Raw genomic sequence first — 22,692 nt, 5'->3', positions numbered from 1 at the left:
ACCCCGTGCCAATTAGTCATCGCACCAATTGGCACACCAGCTTAATCCGCCAATGGGGAATTAAGGTTGTAGCTCACAAGCAGCGGTGGAGGTGGGAGGGGGGCATTCTTTAAATGTAAACAAGCCTTCTTGAATAGCGTGCAGCCATCTGTTGAAAATTACAGCACCAATTGGCATGTGGGCTTGACGACGATTAATTAAACTTCAAGCTAACATGCGACGGTTCGGGCTGTGTGGGGCGGGGGTGGGGGGGTGGTTACGGATGGAAGTGCTCTCCATATGTAAACAAGCCTTTTTAAATAGCAGATAGCCCTCTAGTGCCAATTGCAGGTACTGCACCAATTGCTATGCCGGCTTGCTCCACATGTGGGGATTGAGGGTGAGGCTAACATGCACTTGGGTTCGGGGGGTTGCAGCTTCTTCTGTATGAAAACAAATCACCAATGCGAGTCTAGCTTAAAGGCTCCTGCGCCAAAAACAAAAACAGTTGTGGCTATCGAGTCCCTCCCACTCCCAACAGGAGCCACATCCAGCTTCCTTCTCCAACTCCTCCACCTACCCCTCCTCCAAAAACACTAACGCAGCAGAGAAACATGAGTAGGATCCAAAACTAGAAGATTGGAGAAAAGAAAATAGACAAACCCCAAAAAAAAGGGAGGAAAATTTTTGCTACATGTCCCTTTTTGTTGTTCTTGTTAGGTCTCTTTTGAAACATCAGTTTTGTTTGGACGTTCCTGGCTCCGACGAAGGGGTGGAGGAGGAGGGGGAGCGTCAGGTCCTGCTCCGTCCGATTGATTCAAAGGGTTTGTCTTGTTTTTTTTTTTTTGTTTTTTTTTTGAGTTCCTAGTAAAAGGTGACATCACATCAGATGGTCCTTGGGGGGGGGGGGGGGGGGGGGACCGAGAGGAGGCCCGGCAGTTCCACCCAGAGGAGGGGGCGGCCAAAGTGCGTGAAGGGGTGGAGGTGACTTAAATTGCTTTTTCGCGACGACTGATTTACAAAATCGTTGGCGTTTGGTAGCGGAAGGGCTCGGGCGGCGCCGCCTCTCCACCGCCGTGACACAGTTCACCCGCTGCCATAAGGAAGGTCCGTGGTCCAAACATCTTCAGGTGGGCGGAGGAGGGATTTCAAAGCCGGAGGGAGGGAGACGCTCAGAGTGTACATGTCTACGTGTGTGCACGTGTCAGTGTGTGTGTGTGTGTGTGTGCGTGTGTGTGTGTGCGTGTACAAATATGACATCATTACTCACAGGTCTGAGGCTAATTGTATCCGTAGTTGTGACTCGGGGAGGGGAGAAGAACTGATGACATCACAAAGCTCAGTTCCGAGCGGAGGAGAAGTTCCGGGGCCGCCGCCGCCGTCGCCGGGACGGCGACCTCGCCCTCGCTCTCGTCGTCGCGGGAGCCACCCAGGGGGAGGTAGCTCACCGTGGTGTGGTGCCTCACCGTCGCCCTCACTAGAACGTGTACAAAGGAGCGGGCGGCGGCGGCGGCGGAGCCACCCTCGCGCCGGGCGGCTCCCGCGGCAACGGACGCCAGACGGCGGCCCTCGGCGGCGTTGTCGACTCCGGGACGGCCGAGAGCATTGGCGGCGGCGCTCGCTCCTGCGTCTCCCTCTCTCCTCCCCCCCTGTCATACCTCGCTCTCCAGGCTGGAGAAGTGGGCGGAGCCTCGGCGCGAGCACAGGCTCTTGGCTTTGAGTGGCAGGTGCGGAGAGTAGAACCTCCTGGGCTGGGGCACCGACCGCAGTCTCTGGTACTGGAGTTTGGCGCTGGCCGAGGGCGGGGCCTGGCCCTGGCCCGCCATGCCGACGCCTGCTGGTGGCGAGACGGAGGACGACGAGGGCGGCGGGGGGATGGGCATGGGGAGGGACGTCGGCGACAGCGAGGGCGGCTGAGGCGGCGACGGCGAGGGCTGGGGGGCGTGGTCGAGGGGCTGCGCGCCGAGGCTGAGGTTCGATTGGCTACCCGATTTGGCCTGACCGGGGTCCGGTTTCGGGGGGAGGGGCTTGGGCCGAGACCCCCCGCTGAAGCTGTGGCAGTGGGGGATGAGCTCTTCTTGGCTGTGCGAAGGAGTGGCGCCCCCCCTCCGGGGGTGGGCGGGGTGCGGGTGGCTGTGGGGGTACGGGTGGGGTTGGGGGTAGAGGCTGCAGGAGCAGGTGGCGCCCCTACCCGCCCCCTCCCCTCGGTCCCTCGCTCGCCCTTTGCTCTTTCCGCCTCCGCTTTTCCACTTCTTCTCCCCTTTGACGGGGATTTTGTCCATGGACCAGTACCTCCTCGGGGGGGGGAAGGCGGCGGGCGGGGGCGGCCACTGCGCCCCCAGACCGCCGCTGCCCCCCCCCGACCCCCACCCGACACCCGGGCCCCAGAAGTCGCCGCTGATCCAGCCCTCCGCTCTGGTGCCCAGCAGGGAGTCGTCTCGGCTGTTGACGCTGCCCCCTCTCTCCCTGGAGGGGTAGGTGCCGAAGAACCAACCCCCTCCGCCGATTCCGCCGCCGCCCCCCGCGCCCCCCTCCCAGTACCGTTCGAAGCGGCCGAACTCCCCGGACGAGCCCTCGTCCGAGTAGCTGTCCTCCTGCCTCGCCCGATCCCGTTCCGACTCGGACGCCGCCGCCCGACCCGCCCTCCTGCCGCGCCCCCTCACCCGCTCCCGCTCCTCCTCCTCCTCGTCGTCGTCGTCGTCGTCATCGTCGTCGTCGTCGTCGACGGAGTCCCACTCGTGGAAGGACAGCCCCTCTCTGGTGTGCGCTTTCTCCTTCTCGTAATGCATCAGCAGCGGGCGCCGCTCGCCGACTCGGCCGCCGTCCTCCCGCTCCATACCGCCGCTCCTCCGCCGCTTGTACGACGGCAGCAACGGATGGAGGGACGTCGGCGGGGCGTTGGTGTCGTCGCCCCTCCCGTTCACCCAGAACTTGACGGAGGCGGGGAGCTTGTTGAGGTTGGGGTAGCGCTTGCTGGGGGTTCGATGCCTGGAGTGCGAGCTCTTGGGCCTCCTGCCGCCCTCCTCCTCCTCCCTGTCGTTCCCTCCTTCCCCCTCCTCGCCTCTTCCCCGCTCCCGCTCCCCTTCCCACGAGTCGCGCTCTTTCTCCCCGAACAGGCCCCTGTAAGGCCCGGAGAAGGGGGAGTAGCTACGCATCCCCCCGTCCCGCTCGCCCTCCGGCTCGGCCTCCCGGTCCGGCTCCACGTCGCCTTCCTCCGGCTCAGACCGCTTCCCCCCCATGGATTTCTTCCTCTTCTTCGTCTTCAGCGCCTTCTTCTTCTTCTTCTTCACCTTCCGCCGCTTCCTCTCGCGCTCCCGCTCGCGCTCGCGCTCCTCGCGCTTCTTCCGCTTCTTGCTCTTCTTCTTCTTCTTCTTCTCCTTCTCCTTCCTCCTCTTCTTCTCGCGCCTCTGCCTCGCCGAGTCGCCGCCGGCGCCCCTCTCGCGCTCGCTCCAGCTCGCCCACCACTCCTGGAGCTGCGAGAGCTGACTCCCTCCCCGCTCGCGCTCGCGCTCGCCCCAGGAGGGGCGGGGCTTCCTGGGCGGGATGGGCGGCGGAAGGCGGCCGTGGCTGAGGGAGCGCGGCCGGACGACGGAGCGCTCCCTGTCCCGACCCCTGCCGAGCAGCAGGCTGGACTCCTCCGTCAGCTCCTCGTCGTCGTCGTCGTCCTCGCCGTCGGCGCCGCCCGTCCTGTCCCGCGTGCTCCGCGAGGAGCTGTACGAGTACGTGGGCGAGGTGGAGCGCGACGAGGAGGCGGAGGAGGACGAGGACGTGCTGGAGGTGGACGAGGAGGAGGACGTGGAGGTGTAGTGCAAGGACGCCGAGGGCGACGGGGGGGTGTAGGAGGGGCTGAGGGGCACCGGCATGGGGAGCGAGAGCGGAGGGGAGAGGGGGCGCGTCCGCCTCCCCCCGCCCTCCCTCGCTCCGTCCCGCGCCTCCACCCTCCGCCCCAGGGGCAGGATGTTCTCGTACAAGGGTCCGCCGTGCTCTTTGGGCTTCTTGGGCCTGCGCCGCCTCCAGAAGGATGAGGGGAGAGGGGGGGAGGGCTGCGGCAGGGGGGGTGTAGGGGGCAGGGGGGCTTGGCTCTTGGGAGGCAGCCGTGGCGTGCCCAGAGCTTTGCCGGCCCCTTTCCCCTGACCCCCGCTGCCGCCGCCCGCCGCCCTCTTCCCCACCCCGTGGTCCGGCCCCTTCTCCGAGTAGAAGGCCACACTGGCCGGGGGAGGCGGGGGGTGGCCCCGGGGCATAGTCTTGGGGGTCTGGGACCCTGCCTGCTGCTCCATGCAGGGCCCCAGTCCCTCAGGGTCAATGGGACCATAGTATCTCTTATAGCCGTCGAGACCCCCGCCCCCTCCGGCAGTCGAGGCCCAGGTCGGCGGGACCTTCTGGGCGAAGGGTCCCATGTCGGCGAGGCCCCCCCTGACAGCCAGAGGGTTGGTGGCCGTGGCGGACTTGGGCAGCCGCCAGCGGTCCACCACGGCCAGCCTGCGGTCCGGCCGGGGCAGGAAGGTGGAACAGGGGAGAGGCGCGCCGGCGATGGGGGTGTTGGGGGGACCCAGGCCGGTCCCTGAATGCACCACGGTGGGAGGGGAGCCCGGCAGGGGCGTCTTGTAGACGGGCTGCGCCTGCTGCTGCTGTTGCTGCTGCTGCTGCTGCTGCTGCTGCTGCGACTGAGGCGGCGGCGGCGGCTGCTGCGCCATGGCTATGGCCTGGTTCGCCATGGAGGCGGAGACGACGTGCGGCTGGGACGACACCGTGACCATCGCCGTGTGATGGTGGGACAGGGTTTTGGAGCCGCCCGGCGCCGTCTCATCCTCGAAGCTGCAGCAGCTGTACATGCCCTGGGAACGCACAGAGAACACCGTCAACTCCTTCCGGTATCTATCGGGCTACAAGCGCAAATATGTTCGCATCCTTCGATCCATCGACATCAAGCTTTCTGTGTGAATATCCATTTATCCTCATTATTTGCCAACGGCTATGAGAAAGCTTAGAGTTAGCATTAGCCTAGCCCCTAGTCGGCTTACTCTGTCGGGGGGATTTCCCACCATGCAAGTAACCTCATGTCTTCTCCAGAGTCCTTCCAAGGGCCTGTGGTTTGATCTACTGCTATTAAAGCTATCATTGTATCACCTCAGAGATTAGCATCTAGCTGTTAGCACTACTGTTATTATCAGTATGAGATCATTCGCGCCCACATCCTCCCTCCATCCCTATCACACTCTTGCCTTCTAACTCCCTCCCTCCTTCTACCCCAGCCGGTCGAGGCAGATGGCCGCCGCACACGGAGCCAGGATCCGTCTGAGGTTTCCGCACCGGTAAAAGGCAGTCCTCTATTTGTCAGGCGTCCCGGGGGGAGTTTAAACAAACAGTAAAATCGCGCGCGCTCATTAGCATCAAAAGAAACGGATGCGAATAAAAATGCTAATTAATGACGGAAATGAAAACGCATACGCTGCTTCATTTTATTTTTTTTTGTTTTTTTTTTTTCCTGCCAATAAAACTCCCAGCCCCCATTTATCCGGCTTTCTTCACATATTAAAACAACACGCATGGAGACCCGAATACAGCTGGGAGAACATCGGAGGAACGGGGAGGAGGTTGATGTCCGCGCGGCGGCGCTAATGGGATGCGTGCGCTAGCGGCTCGACCAAGGTCACTGTCAGAGGATGAAATCCAGGGCGGGAGCCGGATTGAATTTCAATTAATCCCCAGAACTGACCCGGTAGAGTCGAATTGACTCCCCCCCCCCCACACACACACCTCCCGCTCCCCATCCCCCCCCACACACACACCTCCCGCTCCCCATCCCCCCTAGACTCTCCAACATTCCCACACAATGCGACGCATGAGGAAGGGTACAGCACGGGACGCACACACACATATCACATGCATACCCAGGTCCATATATTTGCAAGCACACACACACACACACACACACAGGGGCAGGGACACATTTACACATACTGCAATGCGCTCATGTATACCCAGTTCACACTGTGTGCAAACACACACACACACACATTCAAAATCACATGCATGCACACGTGGATAAGATGCCAAAATACACACACTACTATGCACACATGGATATACCCAACTCACATTCAAAATCACATGCATTCACACGAATTAATGCACGTGTGCATGCACACACACACACACACACACACACACACACACATATATTCAAAATCATACATACAACTACATTCATGCACCATATACATTCAGGCTGTGCACACCTGTGCCAACTCACACTCGTGCACACACACACACACACACACACACAGACACACACAACATTACAACATATCCAGGTCCATATACATGCACACACATGCACATGTGTCAAACATGTATCTGTGCGCTTGAAATTACAGTGGCTAATTAATTATTTGGGTTTATCAAAAGGCTGTAAAACTAGCAGTTAAGTATGAACCTAGAATATAATCCACAATAATATCTGGAATAAATCCAGAATAAAAACCCATCATAATGATAATAAGACTAAAATCAGAAAAAAAACAAACAAACATAAAAATAACTGGAATAACAGCCAGAATAAAATCCATAATAATGGACTAAACTGTACTAAAATCTGAAAAAAAAAAACCTAATAATAACTGGAATAAAAAACAACATAATAACAGGAAAAAATCCCCCCAAAAAAGCTGGCCTAAAATCCAAATAAAAAAAAAAAATCCATAATAATAACTGGAATAAAGTCTCCAGATTGAGCGGCGAGAAGACGGCGTCCCGATCGGACAAATGGCCGACACACAAAACAAACAGATCGAGGGGGAGGGAGGGGGGGTTTGCTGACCCTGCTGATGGCCAGGAGGAAGTCCAGCCTGCCGGAGCTGGTGGCCATGCAGTGGCGCAGCTTCCAGTAGACCAGGTGCTCCCAGGCGAAGACCAGCAAGCTGAGGCCCATGGCCACCAGCAGCATGTAGAAGACGCCCGCCATGTTGTCGATGTCCAGCTTGCTGCTCATCACCTCGATCTTGTCGTTGTGGCAGATGCCCGACAGCCAGAGGCGCTCCAGCATTTCAATCTCATCTGGAGGTGAAAAAAAAAAAGAAAGGATCGGAAGCAAAGGAGAGAAAAAAAAGTTAGCTTGTGCTATTACCGTTATCACCGCATCACATTATCGCCAGCGGGGGCCATGATGTTCTACCCGAAAATATCAGAGCAACACGGCACTTAGCTTAGCATTACATCTTGAAATGATAGACAGATAGAGAAGCCTGTCCGTGGTTTGCTAGCCGCCACCCAAGGTGACTCTTCAAGGTCAGAGGTCAGCAATATAGCGAGAGAGAGTGGGAGAGAGCGAGAGAGGAAGGGAGAGCGGGAGTCTGAGGTGATGAAGCTGCTCCGGGAAGCTAAACGGCAGCGACAACCCAATTTCTACATTGTAAGCAAGAGTAAATTAGGAAGGGAACAGAAGAGGGGGGTTGGAAGGGGGCAGAAGGAGCCACGGTGCGGCGGCCCGAGAGGTCGAACTGCCGCGCGTCGGATGGAGAGACGCGTCGAGGGAATGTTTGACGAAGGGAGGGCGAGCGTTGCGATGGGAGGCGGCGGGGAGGAAAGGGGGAGCGAGAAGAAGGGAAGTGGGGGGGGTCGGAGATGGACGGAGACAGGAGCAGGCGATCATAATCATTTAATTGTGCTGGTCAGAACTTCCATCAGGAGGTGGAGAGCTCCAGGGAATGGACATCCACATCTGGGCAGAGCCGCAGGGGGCGGAGCCAGGGGAGTCTGGCTCCGCCTCCCCGCTAAGGGTCAAACACTGAGCAGTCACTTGATCGCGATAATCACCTCATCACTAGTCACATGGTCACGCAGATCACATGATCGCCTGATGTATGGAGTCACACGGTCTCCTGATCAATAGTCACCTCATCACTTCAGTCATATGATCACCTGATCACTGGTCACCTGATTGCACCTAATCAATCACAAGGGTCACATGGTCACCCGGGTTTCCTGATCCCTTGTCCCCTAATCACTTCAGTCACCTGATCACATGGGCCTGCTGATCACACAGGTCACCTGATCACTTCACACATGATCACTAGCATCACCCGATCACACAGATCCCGACGCTTGAGTCTGTAACACAAACACACACACACACCTGTATATCTCATGTATTTAAATATCCAAGTGAGGACTCATGCGCAAAGTCGGGACCCCCTCCCAGAATAGGAGGGATCGTGTGATCCAACAAGACGGTGATGCAACCCAGAGACACCACTGAGCTGGAGGGGTGACGCCTGAGACGGGGGGGCCGCAAACCCAACCCCTTCCTGGGATATAACTATGCGATAACACGCCATCGGCATCCTGGAAGGCCCTGCCTCTGGAGGGAGAGATCATTTGGACCTCCACGAGGGATCACCTCAAATCGAGAAAAAAAGCAATACCCCAAATTTTTGGCATTTTGATCTCTATTTTCCTGCTATAACACAGGCGATGTAATAACAGTGTCATAACCGTGTAATCACAATGTAATAAGAGAAACTCTGCAGCTCCAAACATCTCAGATTGAATGATTTCCGGTGAAAACAAACACCATCCTTCATCCCCTCTTCCTCCAATGCAGATACACAACCATATTCTTGCAAACCTACACACACAGATTCAAAATTACATGCATATTTAGAACCATATATATACACGCACCCACACACACACAGATGCAAACGTACATTCACAGCTGTGCACACACATATGCCAGCTCCTATGGCATGCACATACACACATTTAAAATCACACACATACACACCTCCATATACATGCACGCACTCACACGTGGACATATGCACACGTGTATGGCTGTGCACACACATGTACCAACTCACACTCGTGAGTACATACCCACACACACTCAAAATCACACACATACCCACAATCGTATTCACGCACACACACACACATTCAAAATTACATACATTAGAACCATACACACACAAACACACATGCGGACAGATGCAAACATACAGTCACAGCTGTACACAGACATATATCAACACTCGATCGTTCACAATCACACGCATATCCGGGTCCATATACATGCACACACATGTGCACGTTGGGGCCGCGTATATCAAACATGTGTTGGGTTATTAAAGGGTCATCATCTATTCGTTAGCAGTACCAACCTGGAATATAATCCATATCAATATCTAGAATAAAATCCAAAATAAAATCCATAATAATAACTGGCATGAAAACCACACAAAATCAGTATAAAAACTGAACTAAAATCTAAAAAAAAAAATCATAATAACAACTGGATTAAAATGAAGAATTTTCTTCTTCTTTCGGCTTTTCCCTTCAGGGGTTGCCACAGCGAACCAACCTTCTCCATCTAACCCTATTCTCTGTATCCTCCTCTCTCAAACCAACTAACAATATGTTAATATCGGGATTAAAATAAAATAAAAAAAAAAAAAACATAAAAACTGGAATAAAAAAACAGAATAAAATCCGTAATAATTTCTGGACTAAAATAACAAATAAATAAAAAAAAAGTTAAAAAAAAATGAAAAAAACAACATTGTATCAACTGGAGTAAAATCTGGATTCACCCCCCCCGCCATTAATAATCCCTGAAATAAAATCCAATCATAATAATAAGTGGAGACTGGAATAAAATCAGGAATATCTGGATTAAATCCGAAAAAAAAAAAAAAAAAAAAAAAGTGAACAACTGGGTCCCCAACCCCCCTCCTCACCATCTCCCACCAGCTGCAGCAGTGACAGGTCAAGAGGACGTTTCCAGCGAGAGTTCTTGTGCAGGGCGATACCGTAGCCTGTGGTGGCAAAAACCTTCCCCGAGCCTATGGTCATCACCTAGGAGACAGGAGGCCAATCAGAGCGTGTTGTTTTTGTGTGTGTGTGTGTGTGTGTGTGTGTGTGTGTGTGCACGCGCGTGTTCGGTCAACCCTCACCTTACAACCTTCGTCCTTCCTGGCCATGTAGTTCAACACTGCAGCATCGTAAATAAAAGCATCTAGTTTCCTGCAGAGGGGACGGGGGGGGAGAATTAGTTTATGATTTGATGGTCTGGAAGCGGACGGGGGAGGAAGGGGCTACGGCATAAACAAAAAAATGGAGGGAAAGAAGGGGTTGGAATCGCGAAAGGGAGACTAGAAACAGGAGAATAAAATGGGATTTATACCATGCGAGGAGCGCCGTGACACAAGGATGGAGAGCAAGAACGGAAAGAAGGATAGAGGGAGAAAGAGGAGGAGGAGGTGGGGAAGATTTACACACTTCAGACGCGGCATGGCGAGCGGAGAGTGATGAGGATTATAAAGTTTAAATACAGCGAGGAGGCGCTGCGGAGGGGAGGGGGGGACCGACGGAGGTAGAGTTCCCCTGTTCTTTCCTGCATGGTGTTCTGCACGGGGGCGAAGAGGCGACAGGAGCCATGACAGGGGTTTAGGTGGAAGTGGAGGAGGGGATTATCCCGCAGCTGACGGGCGGAGGAGAGCGGAACAGGAAAGAAGGGGTGGTACGGGGGAGGTGGCGGAGTCCGCGCACGGATGAAGAAGATATTCTGTAGGGTTTCGTGTAAAGATGCTCACTAGCGGCGCACACTAGCACTTTGAGACAAGAGTCGGGTTTCACGGAAGCATGTTGGGGTTAAGGATTTCAGATGCGATACTTGATTTTTTTTTTTCCGAAAAGTCGGGACCAGAACACGAGACCATAGTCCCTAGACCAGAGTCCCGAGACCAGAGTCCCGAGACCAGGGTCCCAAGACCGGGGTCCCGAGACCAGGGTTCCTAAACCAGAGTCCCGAGACCAGAGTCCCCGGACCGTGGTGCCTAGATCTGGGTCCCTAAACCAGAGTCCTAAGACCAGGGTCCCGAGACCGTGGTGCCAAGATCTGTGTCCCTAGACCAGGGTCCCTAGACCAAAGTCCCGAGACCAAAGTCCCAAGACCGGGGTCCCGAGACCAGGGTCCTTAAACCAGAGTCCCAAGACCGTGGAGCTTCGATCTGGGTCCCTAGACCAGGGTCCCTACACCAGAGTCTCGAGACCAGAGTCCCGAGACAGGGTCCCGAGACCAGGGTTCCTAAACCAGAGCCCCGAGACCGGAGTCCCGAGACCGGAGTCCCGAGACCGGGGTCCCGAGACCAGGGTCCCTTAACCAGAGTCCAGGGACCAGGGTCCCAAGACCATGGTGCCTAGATCTGGGTCCCTAGACCGGGGTCCCTAGACCAGAGTCCCGAGACCAGAGTCCCAAGACTGAGGTCCTGAGAACAGGGTCCCTAAACCAGAGTCCCGAGACCAGGGTCCCAAGACCGTGGTGCGGAGACCAGGGTCCCAAGACTGCAACAGCAAACAGCTACGCCCCAGAAGTGTAGAAGAGGAGCAGTGTCCTTAGCTATTGTTTCAAGCCAGCCAATTTTGGCCACTTTGCGGGTGAAACGTCTTTAGAAAACAAAAGTGGCGTGATGGGGAAATGGGCGAGGCGGCCACGGCGGCGCCGGAAGGAGGACGGACCCGGTCTTGAGGTTCAAGATGGCCTCCTCCACTCCCTTCTGGTTGTATTTGCCCATGTACTGGTGCATGTCCGGGTAGTTGGAGCGGATGTTTTTTTCGGTGCTCCCATTGGGCACGGTGCCAAACTTCAGCGGCGGGTACTGCTCCTCGGGATGCTGGAACTGGAGGAGGGAGGAACAGGAGGCGGAGTTGGAGGGTGAGGAGAAGTTGGAGAAGGGGTGGGGGGTTGAGACTGTGCACCAATATGTCTGACCTACTTCTGTCCACTTTCCCGGACGAAACTCACAACAAACCGAATGTTTGAAGGCAGATTCGCGGTACTACTTAGGACCTTCTTAAAGGACTCCAGGACTGTTGTAAACCCCAAATACCTCAAATGAGATTTTGCTCATTTTCTAAATTCCTGCGCTTTAATCAATTAAGGATTCTAATTCCCTGGATTTGGCCCGGCTCTAAGACTTTAATTCCCGGCCCCCAGGCTCCCTGCTGTCACCCGAGGCGACGGGATACCTTCTTGTCCGAGAGGCCCGACACGGTGTCGATGTACTCCTCCTGGATCATGAAGGCGGCCAGGTTGGCGGTATAGGAGGCCAGGAAGATGACAGCGAAGAATGCCCAGATCAGCACCATGATCTTGCTGGTGGTCCCCCTCGGGTTCTCCACCGGCACAGAGTTGTTGAAGACGATGGCCCACAGGAGCCACACAGACTTCCCAATGGTGAAGGTGGAACCTCCGGCTTCTGTCCGATGGAGACGACGAGAGGCGACACAAAAGAGGGGCATGATGGGGCAAAGGGAATCGGCATTCGAGTTTGGAGCTTTAGTTTGTTTTCGCACACTGAGCTAGTTTCCGCTGCTCTGATTCAAGCTAGCCTGTGATTACGTTAGAATATTGGGAGGTTGTCCGAAGGTAGCGGAGAAGGCTCAAATGGCACTGGTTAAGTAATAGTTGCCATTGCTCCAAGGAGAAGTTCCTTCGTTTGGGCATCAGTGGCAGGCAGTGCTTATTTGCAGTTCAGATACAAATTTTTATCAAAAAAAAAAAAAAAAGCAAAATATGCAGTTGAAACCAGTACCGGCAAAAGCTATGCAAGAATGAATTCCCCGATGTCTTGTCTGAAATAAGCAACAGGAAGGAAAATCGTCTAATCTCAATCTGGATGCCAGGTACGAGGGAACTAAGGGCAAACGTGTTTATTTGGCAGAGCTAAACAACGACAACTGGCAAATGAACGATTGAGGCAAAGCGTTGGGTTGGAGGCTAGAGGTGCCCAAATAGATGGCAGCAAAGAGGCTAGCTGACATCCACGGTCAGAATCGAGCTCCACCGGTTAAAGAGGTGGCCGTTGGCCCCTAGGATTGTGGGTAATGCGGTTCTTCTCGATTACATCACCAAGACCATGCTGTTCTCACAGACGTTTGGCCTTGACAGGACCAGAGTCCATCCGAGCCCCTGGTAGTCCAGCATCAGATCGTCACGGATACGTGGCTCCTGTTGAAAATCCAGATAGGACAGGGAAAGGGGTGGAGGGGAGAGACAGGGGGAGGAGGGAGAAACCGCGAGCGGACTCACTCTTGCCGGTCTGAAGGCTGCGGTTGTAGCCGACGGGGCTGAAGAACTCAAAAATGAAGACGGTCACCGCTACGACGGTCAGACACATGACGAACATCATCACCCAGACGGCGGGGCTGTAGGGCTCTGCGGACAGAGGGAGAGGGAACACACGGGTGAACTCATCCCCAGCTATGCTCACCCATTCTCTGAACCTACCGCAGACTACACTCATGCTTCCACTACACCCACCCCTGCACTGTACTGACCCCTGACTCTTGTCACCCCTCAGCTGTACTCATCCCTGTTACTGTTATCACAAGTAAACTCACCCCTCCCAGTACCTACCGAAGACCACACTCGTGTCCCCATTGTTCTGACCCCTGTACTGCTCTTGGCCTTTTACTACACTCACTCCTACACTGTCCTCACTCCATGAACTACACTCACCCTCCCATGGTACTCACCTCTGACTAGAGCCACCCTCCACTGTACTACCCTCAGACTACATTCATCCCTGCAATGTACTCAATCCCCAAACTACACTCAGGTCTCCAATAAACTCGACCCCCATACTAATTCACCCTCCAATATACTCAACCCCTGACTAAACACACCTACACGCCACTGTGCTGACCCCAGTAATGGTATGCACCCCGTACTATCCTCACCCCACCAACTACACTCGCCCCTTCCCTGTCCTCACCCCATCAACTACATTTACCCCTCCCCTGTAGTCATGTCCAACCACACTCGCCCCTCCACTGTACTTACACCCCTGACTAGTCACCCTCCACTGTACTGACTGCCGACTCCACTCCTCCCTATACTTCTCACCACCCAACTAGTGACCCTCCACTATACCCACCTCCGACTATACTCGCACCCTCCACTGTGCTCATCCCAAAACTAGGCACCCTCCACTGCACTTGCCTCCGACTACACTCACCCCTCCCTGTACCCACCCCACCAACTACACTCACATCGTCCACTGTGCTTACCTGACTCACCTCCGACTACACTCACCCCTTGCACAAAACCCAAAACACAAATACACTTACACCCTCCACCACTCTCCAGTGTTCTTCCCTCCCTCAACCCCAGCCTCCCCCCCTAAGCCATATTAGCTCCGTCCTTAAACAAATAAATACAGTGCAGGCTCGGTGTACCTGTATGAAGTACACAGAAGGTCATTCACTGCGGTGCTTCTCTTGGGCGATTTTCCCGGCAGCTCCTTTAAACCTCTGGTGATTTGGGTCTTTTTTTTTTCTTTATTGTCTCGAGTATATACCGCACTGTCGCTTCCTGACTCAACGGAGGACAGTCGGGAACGTCAGCGCTTTTTCAGCCACTGTGCCACTGCACACTAGTGGTGTGCATTGTGAAAATTATCCAAAATTATTTAATTGGCCTTAAACATTTTTTTTGTGATCAACAAACTGTTACATATAAATATTTAGTCATTGGGAGTGTTGTTGCTGCACACTAGTGACAGTAATCTAATACTCTTCCGTGTCAGTGGGAGGCAGCAGGTAGCTAGCGAGTTGCCAAACTTGTCGCCCAATCCAAAGAAGACACAGACTACTAGCCTGCAAAGCAGCTGTAAACAAGACAGTTTACGTAAACTAAAGGACGATATAGAGAAAAATGATATAATACAGTCATACCTTGACTTAGGGGTTTAACGGGTTCCATGGCCGAGCTGGTTACTCAGTCTGCTTATATATCAAATTAAATCTCCCAATTATAATTAATTGAAAAGCTGTTAATCCACTCTATCCCTCTTGCTTTTGTCACGTGTTTTAAAGTACTTCATTTGTAACAAAGTATAAAAAAATACCAACACATAATAAAAGAGAATGTAAAGAAATAAAAACATTTTTAAGTGTGTTTACCTTGAAGATTGCCTGTAGATGCCAGAGGCAGAGGAGGAGGTTGGGGGAGTTTTTCATTTTGTGCATCGCTTAACTTAACTTACTGGCTACACACTTAATGCTACAACGTGTTGCTAAATGCGACTTGCACACTTTGCTACACTTTATGTCTAAACCTCAATTAGAGACAGAGTGAACGCCGCTGCTCTTTTTAAAACGATCAAACCGTCCGCGACCGGCTTTGAAAGACTCCTCCGACGACGTCTTGTCCGTTGACGTTTCCGCCGTCTGCTGCACAGAATCCCCGGAAATATCTCCTGCCTTTTGCTCTCCGTCGCTGTATCTCACCAACAATAACTTCCCCATTTCTTCATGGATGAGTCCACGACGGGCACCACCTCACTCATGATGATGATTTTCTCTGGGCTACCTAGTGGCACGTGGATCGTCCGACTGTTTTTGATCGCCGCTTCGCAGACATCGGCGGCCACGTCGGTGTCAAACTCACATCCCACATGCTCTAAGATCCGGGCTCGGATCACAAAACCGAAAAACCCACGAAACTCTTAAGCCCAATCACTCGGGAGTCAAAGTTCCGGCGAATGTAAAAAACGCCGGAGGTTGAAAACACAGGGGCGGGTTGCTATTTTTTTTTTTCTTTCGTTTACATCGACAACATGCGGTGTTTCCAATCGTCCCTTTGCACGGGCTCGGAGTATATCTCCCCAGGGGTCAAAGGTCACAGGCGAATCACATACATATACATTTAGCGTGGGCTAATAACAGCTGATGTGAAGAGACTGAAACACGCGTCCTAGCCCAGATTGATGGATCATTCTGGCTTTGTCTGATATCGGTGTTATTATTATTTTTCCTGTTGCGACCGGGGATTGTGGTGGGGGCGGTCGTGTAATTCAGGAGTGGGGGGGGGGATGACGGATTAAAATCCCCCAGCAGAGAAATAGAAAGAGAAACCAACTCAAGTCCATTAAGGTGGTTCCCATCAATCATGTGGATGCGGCCTATCGAACAGCCCCCCCTCTCCCAGCCCGGAGTCTGCTGACAGAGGGGAAGTTGGAGTCGGGGAGTCGGGGAGCCGGGCGGCTCCGGCGGAGAGGCTAATCTCCACCAGAGGACAAGCAGCCAAAGACTAAGGCGCCTTCTTTTTTTTTATGCAAAGTCAACACTTCGTGATTGGATTAGTTTAGTGCACGCACGCGTATACACACCCGCGCCCGTGCACACACTTACCTAAGAAGGCGGAGGGCGACACCGTCCCGTTGCTACGGGAGACCATGACGCTGATCCCCGTCTCCACGAAGGGGACGGAGAAGTCCACGACCTCGGACCGTTCCTCGTTGATGGTCAGCGAGCCGATGGCCATGTCGGCACGCTTGTACACCACCTGCGGAGACGGGTGGGGGCGGGGCTTCAAGTAAACACCTTTAGGTTGGAAAAAAAAAAAAAACGCTTCCTGTTTTGAACATCATAATCAAAAGAAAAACAAAAATGTTTGGAGAAAAGAATGGCAATATGGGGAGCGGATACTTTGGACTCAAAGCCAATCACGGCTGACATTGGGGTCGAGAGGCGGGGTTTAAACGCAACATCACCTGTCATTCCCGCCTACGGACAATTACGCGTAAATACACGTACTCAATTATTCAATTTATACGCCAATTATTAATGAACCGATTCTTCTCCACATAGCCACTGCTGTTGGCTTCAATTAAATCTAACCTAGCCACAAATTTCACATTTTTAAGTTGGTTGCATGTGATGAACTAATATACATTATATTATATAATATACACTCACAAATGTGATATATCTAAACTTATAGGTGAATATACAACAAAACTATGTATATATCTATATATGTGTGATGGATTTAAACGTGCATGTGAATAGGAGAAATATATACACTCACCCGCCACTTTATTAGATACACCTGTCCAACTGCTCGTTAACACTTAATTTCTAATCAGCCAATCACATGGCGGCAACTCAGTGCATTTAGGCATGTAGACATGGTCAAGACAATCTCCTGCGGTTCAAACCGAGCATCAGTCTGGGGAAGAAAGGTGATTTGAGTGACTTTGAAGGTGGCATGGTTGTTGGTGCCAGAAGGGCTGGTCTGAGTATTTCAGAAACTGCTGATCTACTGGGATTTTCACGCACCACCATCTCCAGGGTTTACAGAGAATGGTCCGAAAAAGAAAAAATATCCAGTGAGCGGCAGTTATGTGGGCGGAAATGCCTTGTTGATGCCAGAGGTCAGAGGAGAATGGCCAGACTGGTTCGAGCTGATAGAAAGGCAACGGTGACTCAAATAACCACCCGTTACAACCAAGGTAGGTAGAAGAGCATCCCTGAACCCACAGTACGTCCAACTTTGAGGCAGATGGGCTACAGCAGCAGAAGACCACGCCGGGTGCCACTCCTTTCAGCTAAGAACAGGAAACTGAGGCTACAATTTGCACAAGCTCATCGAAATTGGACAATAGAAGATTGGAAAAACGTCGCCTGGTCTGATGAGTCTCGATTTCTGCTGCGACATTCGGATGGTAGGGTCAGAATTTGGCGTCAACAACATGAAAGCATGGATCCATCCTGCCTTGTATCAAAGGTTCAGACTGGTGGTGGTGGTGTAACGGTGTGGGGAATATTTTCTTGGCACTCTTTGGGCCCCTTGGTACCAATTGAGCATCGTCGCAACGCCACAGCCTACCTGAGTATTGTCGCTGACCATGTCCATCCCTTTATGACCACAATGTACCCAACTTCTGATGGCTACTTTCAGCAGGATAATGCGCCATGTCATAAAGCTGGAATCATCTCAGACTGGTTTCTTGAACATGACAATGTACTCAAATGGCCTCCACAGTCACCAGATCTTAATCCAATAGAGCATCTTTGGGATGTGGTGGAACGGGAGATTCGCATCATGGATGTGCAGCCGACAAATCTGCGCCAACTGTGTGATGCCATCATGTCAATATGGACCAAACTCTCTGAGGAATGCTTCCAGCACCTTGTTGAATCTATGCCACAAAGAATTGAGGCAGTTCTGAAGGCGAAAAGGGGGTCCAACCCGTTACTAGCATGGTGTACCTAATAAAGTGGCCGGTGAGTGTATATCTATAAATGTATGAAGAATTAATATTTTGCTTTGTGAATCAATGATGAATTCATGTGTACATTTGACAATATATGACTTAATCTATATGAATAAATAGAATGATTTTTGATTTTCTCTATTTAATTATATATATATGTTTTTAAGGCAACCTGTTTCCTGCATTTTGCCGCAAATCAGCAGAAATTAAACCGAATAAACAAAGCGAAGCGGGGAAACAAGGATAGAGCCGCCCCTCCTATCCCCCTCGCCGCTCCCCCCTTCCCCCCCTCGCCGCCCAGCTTCCCCCCCCCCCCTCGGCTGCGGCGCGTGGATTAACCTGATCAAAGAATGACGGGCTCTCAGAGCGTCTGATCAGAAGACAGACGGAGAAAACAACATTTGCTCGGCCTTTTCTTTTCTCTTCTTTCTTTCTTTTTTTCCCCTCCATCCCCCCTTCCCCCCCCCCCCCCTCGCCCTCGGTGTGTGAAAACTGATCTGACGGACGGCTCTGACCCGGGCGGGCTCAGGCGGCGGAGGGAAGCGCCGGTTGTTGTGAAGGTGCGACATCTCATCCACCCCCCCCTCTCTGAACGATTGGAACAGCTGGGAGCTTCAATGGAACAGCGGGGCTGCTATCACTTTCATTCTGCGTGTGTGTGTTTGTGTGTTTGTGTGTACAAATGGGTTTATGCTCGTGTGTAACCATGTAGAACTCATCCTCCATTCTGTGCACATATGCGGTTTTACGTGTGTGAGTTTTTTTTTTTTTTTGTGTGTAAAGAGTGCAGACGTGTACATGTGTGTCCAGGCTCTTAGCGTGTGCATGTGTCTGCATGCGTGTGTGTGTTTCGACTTGTGTATGACCTTGTTTATATTCTATGTGCGAGTGCAAGCATAAGTATATGCCTTTATTTGATGCACACAAGCAGATGAGTGTTCTAAGACTTTGAGTGTGTGTGTGTGTGTGAGCGTGCGTGTGTGTTTGTTTAACTGCCTGTGCACGACCTTGTTTGCTTCTGAGAGTACACACAAAATACACTGTATGCCTTTCATTTGTTGTGCAGAAGCGGATGAGTGTTTTAAGGTTTCAAGTGCGTGCGTGCATGCGATTGTGCGCGCGCATGTCTGTGTGTGCGTGTGTGTCCGTGATGGGACGATATCAAAACCCAATCAACCCCCCTTTTATTTTAATTAACCGTTCTCTTGACTCCTAGCGAGCAAAAGCTAGCACTCCTAGCATTAAGCACTTCACCTTTACCCCGCTAATCAGGCACTTTGTAATTAGCTGCCTTCTAGCTTGTTAGCAAACGGCTAAGTACAACCACTAGAGGGCAGTGTCTAACGTTAGCTGCAAAGAACACTACTGTACTCGTATGAGGACTCCCGGTCCCGAGAGGTCTATTTATTTGAATATTATTTAAAAGGAAATTGAAAAAAATAGGTCCTTGTTGACGAATGAAAGCTGGCGGAGCACAAAATCCCCACTTTATTAAACGCCACGCGACAGGGAGCGACTCAACTTAACGATACCCGCTCAAATCCACCGCTCCGGTTAATATCGGCTCTCCGGTTCGGCGCGGGAGTATGCGCTCGCTACCTAATGAGACGCATTTGGGTAAACCCACCCGGCGGGGCTCGGGAACGCAGGAACGTTTATTAGGAGTTTATGGACGGATGTATAATCCGGGGTCTCCTTGTTAGCGGGCTATTCGTCCAACGCACTGGATTAACATTCAAAATTGTCCTTTCCCTCACAAGTCCTATAAACATACAACTATTCACACATCCTACAGAGACATTCAACCGTTTACTCTCTCATTTACATCATGAAGAAATACAACCATACAACCATGTCATTTACACCATATGGACATACAGTACAACCATTCACACAGTCATAGATGTCATATTCACCCCCTCATTCACATTTACTACAGAAATAAACCTTACACCCTTTCATTTATATCATATAGACAATCAACCATTCACCCTCTCATTTACATCATGAAAATAAAATAAAAATTATGATAAATAAATTAAAAAAAACAAAAATAATAATAAATAAATGGATAAAAAATAGTAGATAAATAAAATACATGCAGATATTAAAACCATTCACTTATTCATACATTACATATAGACACACAACCATTCACCCAGTCTTTCATACATCAAATACACACAACCATTCACTGTCATTCACACTTTACAGAGACATACAACCATTCACCCTCTCCGTTACATCATATAAATCAAATAAACAAATAAAATAAAATAACAAATATATATATATATATAGAGAGAGAGAGAGAGAGAGATTACAACCACTCACTCATTCATACATTACATATAGACACACAACCATTCATCCTCTTGTTTACGTCATATAAATAAATCTAAATAACAATAAATAAACAAATAACATAAATAAATAAAATAAATAAATGAATGGATAAAACGTAAATAAATAAATAAAATATAGATATTACAACCATTCACTAATTCATACATTACATATAGACACACAACCATTCACCAAGTTATTCAGGCTTTGTGGACACACTGGAATAACATCCCACCCTGGCCCTGCTCTTATCGTGACACATGATATTATACAACCGAGGCTCTAAACATATGTTTGCGTGTGGCGATCCATCACCACGGCAACTAACCAACAGCTCCTCAACGGATCCGATGATTCATTAGCAAGAACCATCCGGGAGCGATGCCCGGAAAATCTGAGTGCCGCAGAGAAGAATCAGCGCTCGTCCTTAAAAGTACTCAAGACTTCAAATACCTGGAGGATCTGAGTCGGTGTGTGTGGTCTAACAAGTACTCTGACTACTTTCTAAATAGAGTATTCTACTTCTTATTGTCAGTGTTCAGTGATAGTGAGCTACCAACGTGTTTCACAAACACACACACACACACTTGCCTCCCCGATCATGCCGTTCCAGACGCCGTCGATCTTCTTCCCGTGCTTGCCGTTGGTCACCAGGTAGAGCTCGTAGGTGAAGCCCACGTTCTTGGCAAGACGCTTCAGGATGTCGATGCAGAAGCCCTTGCAGCACTGCTTCATGGGGGCCACACCCTCGTGGATGGAGCTGACGAGTAAGGAGAGGACAAAAATAAATAGATAAAAACCCATCGACGAAATCCGATAAAAACCCGATCGATCGTTCCCCGTCGATCCCCCCGGTTGCCGAGGGTTACGGCGCTCTGACCTGTCGTTCAGGTGCCTCCTGCAGGGCACGGAGTCGCGGATGCAGGTGCCGGAGGCAGGGTCCGCCAGCTCCACGATGACGAAGGGCCGCTCCTCCAGCGTCACCACACGCAGGTGCTGCGCGTCGTCCGGGGGCTTCAGGAAAGGCCCGTACCGCGACCATGCCGGGTACCGCAGCCGCAGCACGCCATTCTCCCACCAGCCTACCTGGGAGACACAGGAGGTCACGCGCTCAAATTTATTACTATGTTATTACTACCCTATCGCCGTGTTGTTACTGTGTTATTACACCCGTGGGACGTAGGATTCTGATTAGCTAATAGCTAACGGGGTTGTTCTCAGTGCAGGGAGAAAATAAAAACATTTCAACACATCTGATTGTCCATGGTTATTATTCCCACTATGCAGAAGATGAACGCTGAGGCAGCAAATCAGGAAAAAAAATGACGGAAATTAGCTCAAATGTGCTTTTGTGTAAATAAACAGTCTTCATATGTATATATACACACACACATATATATTGGAATAACTGGAGAAACAGAAACCGTCCGATTTTTAAATCAAAATAACCAAAACAAAACAAAAAGAAACAGTAAATCACTTCATCGTCTGCAAAATATTTAGCAGATGGTGACAAGGGATGAAACTACTGCTAAAATCTAGAATAAATAAAATAAAATGATGAACATAATTTAATATCTGAAGGCCTGTTAGTTCAAAGTGACAAAAAAATGCATACAGAAGTTTAGAATTAGCATAAATAGCAGATGTTGTTGTAAAAATCTGGCATTAAAGAGAAAATATGCTAGAAATGTATCGAAAAAAGAAAAAAATGTCAAAGACATAACTTTTTTTGATATTCCGATATAGGTGAAAATTCTGGAGTAAAATAAGCTGTGTGAAATAGAATCAGAATGAGTTATGATTAAAAAGAAATTAAAAAAAAAAGTCTGTCTCTGGAAAAAAAAAATCTGAAAATAATTAATAAATTAGATAATTGGATTAATCTGCATTGAAAATGACAGATTTAGTGTCGGGGGGGGTGGGGAGGTGGCAATTTATTAAAAAAAAAAAAAAAAAAAACTTGTAAAATCAGAATATAAATGACAAAAAAAAAAAAAACCCAAATAAATCGATAAATAAATAAATAAACAATCTTATTCCGACAGGCGCCGCGGGCAGCGCCGTAAAAAAAGTCGGAATTGAACGAAGGGAGTTGCCGGGGAAACGACGAGCGCCGCCGCCCCCGCTTCATCGACACCGTCGGGAGGAAGACGTGACAGGTCCAATCGAAGAGAATCTAATCCCGGCCGCTCTGATTAGTTCGCTGTCGATGGCGAGCCGCTCCTCCTCTTCATCGGCCGCCTCCCTCCTCTGATTAAGACTTGCCTTAAAGGGCAATTTCCCCCTTTAAGGATTTACCCTT

The 22,692-nt window shown here is 51.0% G+C and overlaps 1 protein-coding gene across 1 annotated transcript in view; it reads right to left on the bottom strand.

Moving 5' to 3' along the window:
- Positions 1-752: 752 nt before the first annotated feature.
- Positions 753-22,692, bottom strand: part of grin2db (glutamate receptor, ionotropic, N-methyl D-aspartate 2D, b) — a 48,672-nt gene continuing 26,732 nt past the window's right edge. Inside the window, exons 7-16 of the mRNA XM_086155674.1 lie at positions 21,268-21,473; positions 20,979-21,147; positions 16,174-16,327; positions 13,070-13,195; positions 12,007-12,236; positions 11,497-11,657; positions 9,933-10,002; positions 9,717-9,834; positions 6,800-7,035; positions 753-4,814 (exon numbers count right to left, since the gene is read on the bottom strand). Of these exons, the coding sequence (XP_086011800.1) occupies positions 1,632-4,814; positions 6,800-7,035; positions 9,717-9,834; positions 9,933-10,002; positions 11,497-11,657; positions 12,007-12,236; positions 13,070-13,195; positions 16,174-16,327; positions 20,979-21,147; positions 21,268-21,473 (4,653 nt within the window). The 3' untranslated portion in view covers positions 753-1,631. The remainder of the gene's footprint in view (positions 4,815-6,799; positions 7,036-9,716; positions 9,835-9,932; positions 10,003-11,496; positions 11,658-12,006; positions 12,237-13,069; positions 13,196-16,173; positions 16,328-20,978; positions 21,148-21,267; positions 21,474-22,692) is intronic.

The sequence above is a fragment of the Fistularia commersonii genome, chromosome 11 (assembly GCF_037954325.1).
Source record: "Fistularia commersonii isolate RoL2024-O1a breed Wild chromosome 11, RoL_Fcom_v1.0, whole genome shotgun sequence".
Classification (NCBI taxonomy): Eukaryota; Metazoa; Chordata; class Actinopteri; order Syngnathiformes; family Fistulariidae; genus Fistularia; species Fistularia commersonii.
This window is presented reverse-complemented; position numbering and strand designations above follow the sequence as displayed.